The sequence below is a fragment of the Thunnus albacares genome, chromosome 7 (assembly GCF_914725855.1).
Source record: "Thunnus albacares chromosome 7, fThuAlb1.1, whole genome shotgun sequence".
Classification (NCBI taxonomy): domain Eukaryota; kingdom Metazoa; phylum Chordata; class Actinopteri; order Scombriformes; family Scombridae; genus Thunnus; species Thunnus albacares.
This window is the reverse complement of record NC_058112.1, coordinates 5,304,131-5,320,354: the sequence shown is the minus strand read 5'-3', so window position 1 is coordinate 5,320,354 and position 16,224 is coordinate 5,304,131. Positions and strand designations below refer to the sequence as shown.

The window sequence follows — 16,224 nt, the reverse complement described above, 5'->3', positions numbered from 1 at the left end:
AGATGAAGCGGTGATGTGTTCTTTTAATAATGATACCTGAGAATAAATGATGGCTATGTGTTCAACTGTGATGTGTTTGTATATTAAATTAAATAATAAATTTAAATTTCAATAATGATGGTAAGAAAATGTTACTAGGGCCTGTAAACAGTGGTTACCATAGCATTGTGCGCTGCATACAAAGTTTTCTCCGAAGTGTTTTACACTGAAAAGAATGAGCTGTGAATGAAGAGACTGAACTGAGTGGTTGTGTAAATGGTTGGTGTGTGCAGGCAGAACACAAAGCAAATTTTCACCGTGCATCGTTTGTGTGAGTTTGACCACTGGATAGTTGTGTTTATTCACCCCAAGCAGCCGATGTACCAACTGTATGTTAGCTGTGAGCTAGCTGGCAGCAGACCTGCTGACTGTATCTATGGTTGTGTTCAGTTCAACTCCTGAACTCAGAACTCACCAGAAACTCTGGTTCTTTCTGTTATTCTCCACCAGTCTGTCTCCTTTTCCCTCTCTTCTCTGTACTAATATGAAGCACATCTGTAAAACCCTGTATACACGCAAATTTCTTGCCCAACTTTAAACATTTTCAACCATTACCTAGCTACATCCCTGAAAAATAGTGACAGAAAATGCAACAAGTGATGGACACAGCTGTACAAGTTGCTGTAAGTCGACTTATAGAAATATAAATCAACAAATTTCTTTGATCAGTAAAATTGACTTCATTGTTGATTGAAAATAGTGCTCAGCAGCATGGATACATCACTTGCTACTGATGAGTTTGGGAAAAGCAAAACAAAATAATCCCATGTCCCAACAAGAAGTCAACTAACATGAACTTAATGTCTGGCTGAATAAATGAATGATATCAAATCAAATCAAATGGCAATTCAGTCTGATAATCAGGCTATATCGACATTAAAATGGTTGAAAACGCTGTTTTCATTAAGTTCTCATTCACACTGAGATGCCCCTGTGTCATGAAAAGGCATATCAACACTCAGCTCTACGCTCCTGCAAGTGGTTGCTCTTTAATGCACTCTGGGCTTTGACCTGAGATAAAGGGAAAACTGCATTTTCCATAACCTGCAAAAAGATCTAAAATTAGAAACCTTTATATATCCATTGATGAATTTAAGAGCATCATAAAGAATGTGGTGATGGAGGCATGTAGTTATTTTTTCTTGAGTGGCCACTGTGTTTGAATAGATGTTCTTCTTTTTTATTGTGAATTTTTGTATATCATATTGTACATGTTGCATTTTAATATGCTGTGATTTTGTACAGCTGCTACCTCGGCCAGGTCTCTCTTGTATGAGAGATTTTTGATCTGAATGGGACTTCCTAGTAAAATAAAGGCAAAATAAAAAAATAAAATAAAATGAGGTTAGAATCTAATCTAAATCTGTTCTTCTTTGTGTAACGTTCAGCACACAACAAAACTGGGCATCACAGCTGACATCTGGTGCGGAGTGGGACAGTCAGCTGGTTAAACCTCCACTCTGTCCCTTCCTGCTCTCTGTGATCACCCAAACTGTGTTCTAATACAGCTAAACTCATGAGTTGGCTCTTCTCTTTCACATGTTTTCTCCCTTAGTTGTCAGATAACTGAATGCACATAAAATAGTGGCTTGACCACTGCTTATAAATGCTACCTCAGACACTGATCAAATCAGTATTCTATGATCGCAAAGTTGTCTGGCAAAATAAAGAGAAACACACCTTGAAAGTGACATGTATTTTGTCTGATCGGCTATACTGAAATGTATGTTCTCATTTTAAAAGTTTGATTTATATCGAAATCTATCCATTGTGTTTCCTGTCTTCTGTGTTTCAGGACGGCTCATGCGCAAGGTAAAGCAGAGGCAGCGGTAGGAGCAGCTCAGAAAGCCCAGGAGGAGAGTCGCATGGCCAGAGTCACAGCCAAGCAGTTCTCCCCTTCTTTCCAGCACCCAGGAAATGGTGAGTACACACACACACACACTCAACAAAATCACCTCACACTCCTTTTCCTGTATGCAGCACATGTCCATATCCATGTGTATAGATATATCCACAAACCCAGCCAAGCAGATGTATAACACGTTTGTGTGCACATGCATGAACAAACGAAACACATGCACGTATGTGTGTGTATGTGTCGGTGATAAAGGTCAGAGTCAGCCACCCTCCAGCTTTGCGTTTCTGCCTCTGTCACTCACACCTGTAAAGCACTGCAGGTAGCCAACCCACAACAACATGCACCGCTCAGTGATGTGACGCACACACGCACACACACCGACTTCATGACACATACTGTACACTCCCACACAGATACCTGAGATGACAGTGATTGTTCTTTTGCCATCTATTCTGCTCTCAACGTCTGTCTGTTTCTCACGCAGCTAAAAACCACCTCATGTTATTGTTAGGACATCTATGTCAACAAGCATCAGCGCTGACATTTTGCAACATGTTTGTGTTGATATGAACATCCTCTAGCTGACTGTTTCCCTTGTGTCTATTCACAGATTAAATCTAAGGGACAGTATGAAAATGATTAAGGGGTTTGAGGGGGTCAGAGAAGGGGGACGATTCAGATTTTTTTTTTTTTTTTTTTTTGCAGAAGGCAGGGTAGTTTTAATTTTTTGGGGTTTCTTTTTTAACCTTTTCTCATTTCTGATTCATTCTTGCCTGTGACATGTATTGTGACAAGAAAAATCAAATAGTTACATCACAAAGTATGTAGTAGTGTTTTGATATTTAACTTTTGGAACAACTGTCTGGAAGAAATGTCTCCAACATACCCGACTATGCGACTTAAGCCTCATGTTGTTGATTTGCCTTTTTGTATGAAGTCAGACATCATACATATCAGGCTACATCATCATTTGTATTTATTAATTTATTAATTTTTCTTCTTTTTATGTGCATTTTATATCTTTATTCGATCGCAAGAGATAGACAGGAAATGCACACTGTATATTTTTACTAAGTGAAAATCCAAGGAGTGGGGGAAAAGTCCATCACATGCCTCCTTTCACACAGTCTGTGGCTGTAAAAACAGTTTACTTACCATCTCTTTTTTTAAAAAATAGAGAGTAATGGCTGTAATATTCACCTTTTTTTTACTTTACCATAAATATATTATTTTAAGATATTGGGGAGGGGTATTGAGTTTTTTCAAGGGGATGATCTAAAGAAAATATTATTAACTTTGAGGAGGGTCTATAAAATAAAAGACAAGATTCAACCCTCCTTCACACCCCAATAATTTTGATACAGTGCCTAACATGTACTAAGATTATATGCATGTAAATATCATTTTTGTTTCATTGTCGCTGGAAATTTAAAATAGTAAGCAGCGATGGCGGTGTAATGCAAACAAGCGTTGGGACAGCTTCATAGCTTCTTCAGCTCACCTCCTCCTTAAATGTCATCTTTCTGATGTCATCCATCTTTTGCAGGCATGGAGGTGCAGCGTCCAAAACGGCAGGTGTCCAGCGAGATGGAGGGTGAGGGGTTGTCGAGTAGCGCTGGCACCGCAGACAGCCCCGACCTCTATGTGAAGAGTGCGGGCTCGGATGACCCCTCAAATGCCACCCCTGACCTCAGTCCCCCTTCTTCCTCACCACCCCACACCCCGCCTCCCCCTGCCCGGCCGGCCCAGCGCAGCAAGAGTGCCCGCTTCCACCGGCAGAGCGCCGTGGACCACGGGGACAAGGGAAAAGAGGCGGGTGAGAAAGGTGGGGGAGGAGGGCAGACGGAGATCCAGGTGTTGATGGAGGGAGGTGGCGGAGGAGGGAAGGGGGAATACTCACGGGCCAACAGCTGGACCGAGGACAAGAGGAGAGGGATGTTGTCGAAAGGAGGAGGTGGGCTCAGTGGACGAGGAGCGAGCCGGACCAACGGGCACAAACACAGCTCCTCCAATCACAAGTCCCGGGAGCACGGCTCATCCAATCACAGACAGGCCAGAGGAGACAAGTGGACGGAGTCGTCCTCATCTGCCTCTTGGACGTCCGGGCACAGGGGTGTGCACAGCAGGGGAGGCAGGCTGCTAGAGCAGGATGAGGAGAAAATTAGCAACTATGAGATGGAGATGAAGCCTTTACAGCCCAGAGACTCCACTACCCACAAGCCCCATGGGCATGGGGAGGAGAAACACGGGCACAGTCATGCTCATGGAGAGGGGCGTTCGCACACTGTGCAGCGACAGAGGCATAAGAACCGTGATGGGAGGGAAGGAAGAGAGGGGAAAGAGGGGAGGGAGGGGGGTAAAGACTCAGTGCACAAGCTGGACAGTGTACGACCGGGGGAGAAGATGGATTCCCGGCCTCTACGTCGGGACCTCACCCTCTCCCCCCCTCTGAAGTCCTCCCCCATCACGCCAGAGCAGCAGGACCACAGCCTCATGCAGACCAAAGGCAACTCGGTAAGTCTCTTACAACGCTGACTAACACAACTCTTACTCACAAACAAAATGCTCACCCAACTTTCATTACCTTCACCTCACCAGCCACTGTGAATAAACACTGCAACTTCAAATTTCTGGTCCTTCAGACATTCAAAAATTAGATCTTTGCAGAGTTGCTTTTGAGTTGTTGAGTTGAGTTGTTAATTTGTTTTGGTTCAGCTTTACACATAATTAGGTAATGGCTCAGTGTCTAAAAAGAAATCTGTTTTGACTTGTTTTCATAGATATGGCCATCATTTAGGTTGGTCGTGATTAGATTTTATCTGAGGATGTGATGCCTCTGACAGACAGAGTCACTGAGTCCACTGGAGAAAACAACATAACATGTTCATCTTCATGTTCACTGTTTGTATGATGCAGTTAAACTGGGCTCTTGAAACCTGTTTGTGTTGCTAAGCCTAATAAACCATTGCAAAATGATCTCTAATAGAGTTGCTGCATCTCCGTATCTCTACAGTTATAGTAAATTATTGTAATAACTGAAGTGGACAGAAACAAACACAATTAGACAATTAGAGAAGAGTAGGATTGAAAACCAGATATTTTCTTCTATAAATGGAGTGAGAGGCCTGCAAAAACCAACATGTCCATCTTGAAATTTGTCAGTGATGATTGTAGGGCTGTAGTCTCCTCGTCGACTAGTCGGTTGGTAGATATGCTCTAGTCCGACTAAATTCTCATTGGTCGAATAATCGCGTGTTATTTTCATAAGGAGAAAAGTGCTACATCAATAGCTTTCCAGGATTAATCCATTATTTCCTGCGGCGGGAGGAACAGACTAACAAATTACCTGTGAAAACGGGGGTGTATTCAAAACACCCCCAACCTAATGGAGACTGCTGGGTCTAACTGTACTCAACATTAACTGAGCAGTGTTTCAGTGTTTCTCCTATAATTATTAAAACAAGAACCCCTGCCAGACCAAAAAAAAATTTTTTTAATGCCAAAAATAAAGCAAAATATCCATTAATTCAGAAATCAATAGCATTTAGGAGCCTCTGTGCAGCGCTGTTCCAAAACCTGAGTCAACCTCTGTGTCGTTGCCTGGGAAACTATTGGTAGCATAAATCCGTTAAAGAATACGGCATTGCGTAATATGTTTACGTAGCAAGTGGGAAAGAGCGAGCGGCAGGAAAGTGATGGTGAAGGCGAGTGGAGCAGAGGAAAAGGTTAGCAGTAAGTTGTCAGTCTGGCAGAAAATGTACAGTACAGACTACAGTGTGTCAGTTAATAAATGCTGCAGATTGTCAAGACCAAGAAAAGTCACGTAGTTGTTTCCCCAACTTCTGGAAAAGTAAAGAGAGTTAGCTCCAAAGTTAGCAACAATGGGTTAGCCTAACCTGAAGACGCTAAACGGAGAAATAAAGAACAGAGAAAGGTGTGGCTGCTGAGTTCACTCTGTCCTGTAACATCCAACTTACCCACCCAACTAATCAATCAGTTGAAGGTTATGTGTAATTTCAGTCGACCAAGGTTTTCTTTGCTTGACTACAGCCCTAGATGATGGACACTCCTAACATAACTCCCATATGTTAGCCATAACCACTAGCTTTAATATGCAGCCATAACAGTCTCTACTCTTCTGGGAAGACTTTCCACCAGATTTTGGAGCAGGGATTTGCTCCCATTCAGCCACAAGCATTAGTGAGGTCCAACACTGATGTTGGGTGATAGAGTGTGGCTCACAGTCGGCGTTCCAGTTCATCCCAAAGGTGTTAGATGGGGTTGAGGTCAGGGCTTTGTGCAGGCCTGTCAGGTTCTTCTACACCAAAAACATTTCTTAAAGGACCTGCTTTGTGCACAAGGGTGTTGTTATGTTGAAAAAAGTTGGAAGCACACTATTGTCTAAAATAATGTTGCTATCTCCTATAGTTTGAAGGCACTCAGCCAGCCCCAGAACAAAATTACACATAAGTATGTGGACACTTTGTCACTGTCATGTAAAGCGAATATATTTCTCAATACATTTCCTTAGATTTCCTTAGATTTCTACACAGCTTCGTTTGCCTTTAATAACAGACATGACAACGGCTGTATGCTGCATTGCTCATATCTGTCATGTCACTGCCACACATTGATTTGACTAAAAGGATTTGTTGCCCACTGTCATGAGGATATATCCCATCCCTAGTGACATAACACAATGTTATCCCACATATTAAGATAATCCTGGGGGAGAGGCACAAGGTTTAACCTTGTGAAATAAAGAAAGATTTTTTTGTACTATGAGCAAGCAGGGGGATTACACCAGTTATAATATAATTTTTTGGCTGCGTCTTGACTCATGCTGGTTGACGGCCCCAACCACGCTAATCCTGGATGATAATACGGTAGCAGCATTAGCTAATGAAACCAACAGGAAAAGCAGAAGACGTGGAAACCGCACATCATACGCTACAGACATGCACTGAGCACATTATGAGTACAAGCTCTCTCTCACACACACACAACATACAAACACTTAACATGTGTTTCAACTGTTAAATACAGTTCCACGCTCCACACACAACTTGTTCACTTCAATACAAATTTGTCTGCAGCAGTGTGATGACTCTAGTACGGTGAATGAAGTTGGTGATTTATTAGTTTAGTGGCTGCTACCTCCCATCACATGAGGACATGAAGCCTTAAACACACACACACAGACACGCACACACACACAGATATACAGGCGGAGAAACCCAGTGGTCCGCTCTGCACCTTAGTAACAGCAGATTGGCAAACTAGCCCCTTCCTCACAGACAGCCCCCTATTGGTTAACCAGCGCTCTGTTGCTAGGGAACAGCTTATGCCTTGCTTCAACGGCGGCCAATCGGTGGGTGTGTATCAGTGACAGGGGGGCGGGGGGTGGGTGGAGGTGGGGTGTGTGTTTGCAGCCGCAGAGAAGCAAGTGAGATTTGGTTCACAGGTTCACAGCATACACAGATACTATCACACTCAAGATAAATACACACAGGGAATGCTGCGAACACCATGGGAACACTGTTGCTGCTCTGACACACAGACATGTGCCGCCACACACACACACAAACACACACATACACACACACACACACACACACATACATACATACACAGGTTGTCCTCTTATCAATCAATTATACTTTACTTATTTGGTGCAAGATTGTGATACAAAAGTACATGGTACTGAAATGATATAAAGATGCTTACTCTTTTTCCTGTATCCTGTATAGCATGAAACCACTGCACCAAAATAGCACTGTACCTCTGTGTCCACTCAAAGACATCAACCAGTCATCATCATGGAGCACAGAAATGAACCTTTGTGCATCCCAAAGGCTCATATTTATAGGAACAACAACTCTGTAAGATGTGTCCCCAGACAGCCAAGTCTTTCAGTCCCTATCCTCTCTAAGCCGTGGCCCACAATAACAATAAGCAACTCGATGACAAAGATCTAAAAAGTAAAGAAATAAAAATAATATGTTAAAAATTTTACTTGAAAATGCAGACAATTTTTGATGTTGTCAGGTGCTGTAGTTGGCTGGCCCTGAGGACCACAGACTAATAAAAACCTGCTTCTCCACTGGATTTAAGATTTTAGGACGGTAGATTATGGAAAGTCCAGTGCTAGAGGCATGAACAGATTTATCAGGGACCTATAAAATATATTCAACATGTGATCAGTCACTAGTCCAAGGAGTCATGTGAAAACCAAGGGCAGAATCTTAAATGTACAAAGAATAATCTACTACCAAAGAGATGGTGCAGATGATCCTTGTCAGCACACATGCTGTTGGTCTGATTGTCTAAGGCTTTTTTGGATAGGTCACAAAAGAAAGCCTTACAGTTGTCAAGCCTGCAAGTGATAAAAGCACACATGGGTCTCTTGGTATCTGTGTGGGAGAGATATGGCTGTACTTTTGTAGTAATTCCTAAGATGATAAAAGGCAATGTTGGCCATATTTTGTATGTGGGGTCCAAAATTCAGATGAGGATCAAAAAGCACACCAAGGTTAGTAGCTTGGGGCTTGATGTTTTGCGTCAAGGATTTTAACGGGCTCTGTCTCAGAGTTTGGGTTCTAATTAGTAGACCTTCTATCTTTGATCAATTGTAGAAATGTTTGTGACATAAAAGAGCTGACCCCATGAACACACTGTTTAGCTGTGTATGCTCTGCATTGTGATGAAAATCAATCTTGTACTTCCTGAAAATATTTTCATTGGTTGTCTTTAAATTCTGAATTACAGTGGTCCTCGAATGGAGCCTTGGGGCATACCACAAGTTAATATTAGCAGCAGAGTAGTCACAAAGTGTCTGCCAAACTAAACCAACCTAAAAACTGAAGCATACAGCCTCACACATCTCTATTGCTATATGTACTATTATACGGCAAACAACAAGCCAATGAAAATGCCGTGGGGACAGAAGGACTACAACAAACCATATTATCACCTTAATAAGTTGCTATGGTTAACATGTTCATCATAGCATGGCTAACACGTGCTTATTTACACATTCGCAGACACAGATTAATGTCAGCATTTATATGGAATCATGATTTTGACCACCTGATGAATGGAAGTCCAATATTCAGTCTCCTTTTAGCTCTGTTTTTGGTCTCCAATATCTGGCTCTTTAGCTACTAGATGTTCATTGTTTTTTACCAGCTAGTTGCTCAGTTTGTAGGTCATTTGGTGTTGGGCAGGTAGCGTTCAGTGACTTTAGCAGGGCTTGTTTTCTAAAAGCTATAATAAGCTAAAGCTCAGAAGAGTAACAGAGATATAATTCTCTGCTGATTTGTCACTGTGAGCAACCCTTTCACATAACACATTGTAATTTGATTCATTATATTAATATAAGAAATATTGATTAGTGGAGCGTTAGGTTAAAAAAAGCTGCTAAAAAGTAGCTTTACAATGATTTTACTGAATAAAACCATGAAAAAGGATGACAGTAAGCAGGAAAATGGTTTGTTCTTTGCCAGCACTTTATCCTCAGGACAATAAGTATTTTGTTATAAAAGGTGTTTGTTGAGGTCAAGTGTGCTGGTGGAGAGATTAAGTTGCATTTCTCGATTAACAACAGCAAAGTGGTTCATAGTGTCCAGCAAAGACAAAAGGACGCCAAACGGGCTCACACTATTTGTCCCATGACTATGCTCAACCAGATCTTTATTATCTCTGAAGAGTACTGCTCTGTGCTCTGTTTATTTTCAGTTATTCACAGCAGGAGGACTAGAAACCAATCTGCGCTGTTGATGTGCTTTTGAAAAGTAAATAGTTGTGAGTTCAGCATTTTCAGTGGTGAGTCTGCAAATTCACCTAGGCATACTTGAGGACTAAAGAAGTAATTGTAGAAAAATAGCTATTTCAAAGTGTTATACCAGTCACTAGAGTAAAATAGATTAATATAGAACTACATCACAGAAAAACATATAGCCTTTTGTAAACTGACTATAAGATTTACAAAAGCCTGTGGCAGATTTGCCAAAAATTAAGTAAATTGTTACATTTCCTCTAAAACTAGTCATAAGAGTAACCAGAAGAATTCATACAGAAATTTCATAGAAAAGGTGAAAGCCATCCGTTTTGCTTATCATATTCTCCTGACAGGATGGGTATAACACAGTGTGATTTATTTCCCCAAAATTGGTGGGAAAAATTGTTTGTAATTTTTTATATACAGCTGATTTGCTTAGTTTAGCTTAGTTTAGCATAAAGACTTGAAGCAGAGGGGGAACAGCTAGCCTACCTCCATCCAAAGGTAACAAAATCCAACTACCAGCACCTCTAAAGCTTACTAATTAACACATCATATCATCATCATATATGTTTGTTCATCTGTACAAAAACCAAAGAATTAAAAGCACAAGCAAGCTAATGCAAGCTAGTCTAATACTGGCTGTAGCTTCATATTTAACGTACAGATATGACAGTGATATTGATATTCTCATCTATCTGTTAGAAATTGAACAAAATAAGCATATTCCTCAAACTGTTCTTTTAAGAGAATTTTTATACAATCAGCTCATTGAAAATACTAATTATGATTAAGCTCATTTTGCTTTGTTGCAAATAAAACAATTAGGTTGAAAATGATCAGCTAACTTTGTGTTAAAAGTGGCAGCAGTTGTAACCAAAAGACTGAAAAGGCCAGCTTATGACCATAAAGCAATAGACATGAGACCTTACAGGGGAATGAATCGGTGTTCATCAATACTGTGAATACTGTATTCCTTTGAGCAATGCATGAACACATAACTGCTCGAATATAAACTGCTCAGTGTAAAAACCACAGAACCACAGTATGAATTTGTAGTCAGGTAGAAGCCAGGAACTGTGCTATTGGAGTTTGAATACATTTTTTAAAAAGCATGTATTTTCTTACAAAATAGAGGTTGAAAAGGCTGTCTATCAGAGGATTTCATGCACCTGTGATCTGATAATTATCTATGACACAGATCTGTGATAAGCCTATCACCCTGTTGATCAGCAGAAACCTTGTTAGCAGCCATTCTGGTCAGATTCATTTACAACAATGTTGCACTTATGCTGCTGAAAATGAGTGCAGAGTCCCATTTTCCCTCTCCCACTGCAACTATTGTTAAAATTATTTTAGAAGGAGACTTAATTAAAACTACAGGTCATCTGCACATCCTCTTTTGGTAAATCCTTTCATAAGACTAAACTCTACTTTGTGATAAAGTAAAATGTTGAATTTTCAAGCAATAGAGAGCATTTGTACGGGATTCTGCGTGGAGTTTTAAAAACTGCTGCATCAATCATCAGAATGTCAGTGAATATACCAGATTGACTTGCTAATATTCACCCAGAGCGGACAGGTGGTCAGAAAAACTGGCCTTCACCCACATGACCCACGATGTCAGCAAGCATCTGCTGAAGTGTCATTGAGCAAGACACTGACTCTCTTCCAGCTCCAGGCTGCTGCTCTCGAGCCGAGCTTGGCCTTTGAGCTCACTCTGTCAGAGAAGGTGGGCTTCCCTGTGGGACCAAAGCAGGATTGTATTATTTATCTTAAGATGCAAATTGCTCCTTCATCACTGCACTGTATGCGTGTATCATCATCGTTCTATTTCTGTGTATGTCACATTAAAAAGACATCACAAATAAAAAACAGCATTGCAATTTATTCATTTTTTGTGACATTTGTACTAGATGTGGACATTAGTAGTAATATTAGTCATATTTCCAGAAATAACTAGCAATGCAAACCAGAGTTTGTATTTATGTGACAGAATAAAAATGTGGACTTCAATGAAAAATAAAAGTAAAAAACTTAAATTTAATTCCTACTTGTAAACTTAGGAATCAAAGCAATTTATCAATTTTTGACGACTTAAAATTATGACAATTCCAGATGTTGGTTGAGCGTAGAGCCTACAGTAGATGGCTGCAGTACAGAGACAGAGGCAACATGTTTTGGAGCGATTGCACAAAATACCATCGGTCATGATGAATAAATACATTAGCAGAACGTTAGCAGAATGTTAGCAGAAGCAGTAAGTATGAGGATTGTTCTTTTTTTGTGTTCATCAGGTGGCAAACATTAACTCAAGTTGCACTCATTTAGTTTGTGTCACTTTTTATGCATCTTCATTGTGATTCAATTCTAAACAATATAAACAGTATATGTTTAGTTGTTCATTTCACATGCTAATTGCTGATGGAGATATTAAAGATTTTACACAAATCAAAAGAACTTTTCAGAGAATTAAAAGTAGATATGTTTTTGTAGAAAAAGCATATGAGTGAGTGAAATGTAAGGAGTTTTCTGAAGGATGGACAATGGGGGACATTTATGGTAAATCTTGCTCTCTGATTGGCTGTTCCTACTCTGAGAATACATGTTACAAAATACATACAAATCGCTTGATAAATGTGTCTTATCGCTCACACTCAGCAAATGACTTTTTTATTTCTAAGTGAGCTTTTTAGAGCAACTTGTAATTCTTAGAAGTTTGATAAATGCAGGAACTTATAATAATAACTTATAATAATGGGAGAGTGGAAAATGGTAAGTGTGAATATGTTTTTAAATGAATATGATCTGGAAACAGTGACCATACATCAGTACTGTAGGCAGATTTATGAGTATACCCAAAAAGAGCTTTCTTTTCTCTGAAGAGACCATCAACAAGACTGTGGCAGAAATGAAGTCATAAGAAGCTCCAGACTCACCAGCTTTAATATCACACAGCAGCAGTAAAACCACTATCAACATTTCTTTAATACATAGAGAATATTGCTGCTGTCAGGTGAAAACCTTGCAGCTTTTAAATGTCCCACTCCCAGCACTGTATTTAACTTGACACCTGTGTGTTTGAGTTCATTTGTAATATTTTTTGAAAAGGTTTTATAAACCCTAGGGCTGGAGGATTTTCTGAACCAGTAAAAGAGCCTCTTGCAGCTGAAGTGACAGTTATCAGGATTCACCTGACAGCAGCGGTATGATTGATGTGCGTGCAGTTATGCAATGAGAGGCACAGATTGTGACATTAAAAGTGAGAAATGAGTTCATCTTAAAGATAATCCTTTAATCACCAACACTTTCTAAGGAATATGTTGATAAAATAGAGGAGAGTCATTGATCTTTATGTTAAAAACAGCAGTTTGGCCTTTTAAATTACATTATAATAAAGCACCTTACCACCTACTCAATCCACTTGCACTGCATATCATGTTTATTGACATATTAATGGCCAACTACGATGTTGTATCTTGCTTTAGTTGGAAAGGTAAATGGATTATTATGTATGATTATGTGTGTATTATGCCGGTTTGATATACTGCATGTATGAAAACAGCTTTGTGTGTTTGTGTGTGTCTTTATTATTGACACTTCCCCCTTTCTCTCTTCTTCTCTCTCTCTCCCACGCAGGCCTACAGCTCTATCCTGGTTGTCATGGTGATTCTGCTCAACATTGGAGTGGCTATTTTGTTTATCCACTTTTTTATTTAAGGACAGCACCGCTTTCAGAGTCAGCCTATCTATGCTACAACAACTATAAATTCATATGAGTATTACGATGAATCTGCCACCCCTTCGTATTCCTGGCGGGAGGACTGCAACCAGCTGAACGGAGATGAGGACCAAGGAGGGCTACCGCGCAGTCCCTCCGTCATGATTTGGGTTCAAAAGTGGGCTAACCGAGGCTAAGCTTGGTCCAGCAGTCCTGAAGGAGATGCTGAAGTGCACAGACCAAAGAAGTGGATGACAGAGGGGTAAACCAGTCCAGGTGACTGGACTACAGGGAGATAATACAGTCCAGAAACTGGACTAAAGTGAGCTTCAGTAGTTCACATGTAGACTCAAGTGGGCTGAAGCGGTCTGATTCCCAGACCATGAGAGATGCAGCTGGCGTTACAGCAAGATGTCTGCTTCCACTGTCTGCAGACAGGACTGACAAGACAGACTTTTTTCATCTTCAAATCATAGTTTTCAACAGATTTGTAACTTATAATTTATTTATTAACATTTTCTCTCATGTACAATACGTTGATGGATATATTCTTTATTTTGTAAATCCTCCACCCATCTTTATATAACTCCTGCCTTTTGGTTCCTCCGCCTGCCCAGGTGTTGTTACTGATGGTTCAAAGTGTGTGTGTGTGTGTGTGTGTGTATGTATGTATGTGTGCTGCCTGGTTGACGGCTGCCTGTCCACGACCCCTGCGCGCACACACACATTGCTTGTACCCATCCCTCTCATCCATCCGTCACCACTCTGATGTCTGATGTCTCCTCTCATTCTTCATCTTGTATAGGGAGTGAGATAAAGTGTGTGTGTGTGTGTGTGTTTGTGTGTGTGAGCAAAGTGCATGATTATGTGTACCTCTGCACACTGTATATACAGTATGTTTGCAGTGTACACGTGTGTGTACATGGGTTTTTGTGCAGAATGTGAGCGTGTTTGAATCTATATCAAGCTGCAATGTCTTTTCTAGCAATGTGTGTGTCTGTATGTGTGAGAGAGTGTGTGTGTGATCTCCAAGTAGCTCGGTGGCCTTTCACGCTGTTCATGAACTTTACAAGAGCATCTCATGAGGACACAGTCACCACTCATCCACATCCAGCCTACCACCATCATCTGACAGCTATGCTCTCTCCGTCTCTCCCTCCTACTCTCTCCCACCTCCACACACACCCGTCAGAGAACGGAGCTTCCTCTGAGTTGGTGGTAGTTCAAGACAGACCGTCCTTGGCAAAGCCCTGCACCTACTCTACCATTAGCAGATGTATTTAGAGGGAATACTGCATTAATCCAAGCGTGTATAACACCACAAATACGGCTTAAAAGACTACATCCTGTTGATAAATCAGTGACTCCGACTGCTTCTCTCAAAACTTAACCTGAAGACAGCGACAACATCTTTTATACTATACTTGCAAGATGTCTGAAAAAAAAAAAAGTAGTCGCCACCTGCCTTGCTTTTGTAGCACAAATTGATAAAAGTACACCAATGCATGCATATGTACTGTAATATCTTAGTCGTGCGTTGAATCTGAAAGAAAAAAAAAATCTTCTGAAGCACATGCGACATGTTAAGTTTTGATAGTGGCAGTATCTGGAGAGGAATCTGGTTCAAAACATAAAGTCAAAATGCCTTTGAAGTACTGTTATTGATCTTTTATGGTTTAAATAGAACCAGATTAAGTCTCCATGTGGTGCTAGATGATACACCAAGCAGCCTGAAATGAACAAACTATTTGAAACTATTTGGTGAAATGATGCAAGTCTGTTGTAGTGAAGTAGAAAGCAGTGGCCAGGATCAAGGTCAGGATTTACCGCCTTCATTCTTCAGCTTTGCCTCCTCTGATCCAAGCCCCTCAGTGACAGGCAGACAGACTAAAGTACAGTCATAAATACCCGTCACAATTTGCCTGTTTTTATATTCGGGTGAAGACACTGGGTTTCTCTTTGTGTGTGTCTTTCAAACCCATCCAGCAGACCAGCTTCTGTGTTTGTTTGCATGTGTGCACATGAATGCTCATTGGAGTGTGTGAACATGTGTGTGCATCCTCCTTCCACGTGATGGGATGGCTGAGCCCCTTGCCATCGGTAACAACTTCCAGGGGGCAGGGAGCTGCTGTTGCTTTTCTGTCCGACAGTGTTTCTCAAACTATGGATTGGAACTCAAACTCGGCTGTGGGCTCATTTCTGGAGTCCTCCCCCCCCACGCCTCCAACATTACAAGAGTACAGTCTAATGTGCCTGCACCCCAGGAGGCAGAACAATATATTTGTATTTCATTTAGGTCCCAGACTGATAAAGGTTTAAGAAGCTCCGCTGTATGCCACCAGCCTGGTGACGATGTCCTGCGCCACCGTTAGTCCGCAGCATGCTACAGCATGCCAAGCTCTCTCTCTCTCTATAGTTTGACTCTCCTCTTTCTTTCTTTCTTTCTTTCTTTCTTTCTCTTTCTTTCTTTGTTTCTTTATGTTTCTGGGAATTATTCTGTTTTGTTTTTGAGTTATGTGGAGAAAATAATGAAAGTGTTTGAAAGAAAATGACTCTTGGCTCTTGTGTTTTTCAATCTTTCTCTTTCTTTGTGTTGCTGTGTTGTGTTTTCATACTTTGTGTGTCAGGCAGCATCCCTGATGCAGGGAGGGAGTGGTACAGGCCTAGTTGAAAGGGAGGGGTATGGTCACTATAGCAACCTTAACTGAATTTTCCTCCGTAAGCAGAGGGGCGTGGCCTGCGTTTAAGGGGCGGGGTTCATCTCTAGAGACCGATGTTCTCAATGAGAGGGAGGATGGAGGGAGGGGGAGCTGTATTGATGGAGAA

At 41.0% G+C, this 16,224-nt stretch overlaps 1 protein-coding gene across 1 annotated transcript in view; it reads left to right on the top strand.

The window, feature by feature from the left end:
* jph3b (junctophilin 3b) overlaps positions 1-15,880 on the top strand; it is a 52,667-nt gene extending 36,787 nt beyond the window's left edge. The window contains exons 4-6 of the mRNA XM_044357765.1: positions 1,835-1,959; positions 3,444-4,411; positions 13,317-15,880. Of these exons, the coding sequence (XP_044213700.1) occupies positions 1,835-1,959; positions 3,444-4,411; positions 13,317-13,397 (1,174 nt within the window). The 3' untranslated portion in view covers positions 13,398-15,880. The remainder of the gene's footprint in view (positions 1-1,834; positions 1,960-3,443; positions 4,412-13,316) is intronic.
* The last annotated feature ends 344 nt before the right edge of the window (positions 15,881-16,224 follow it).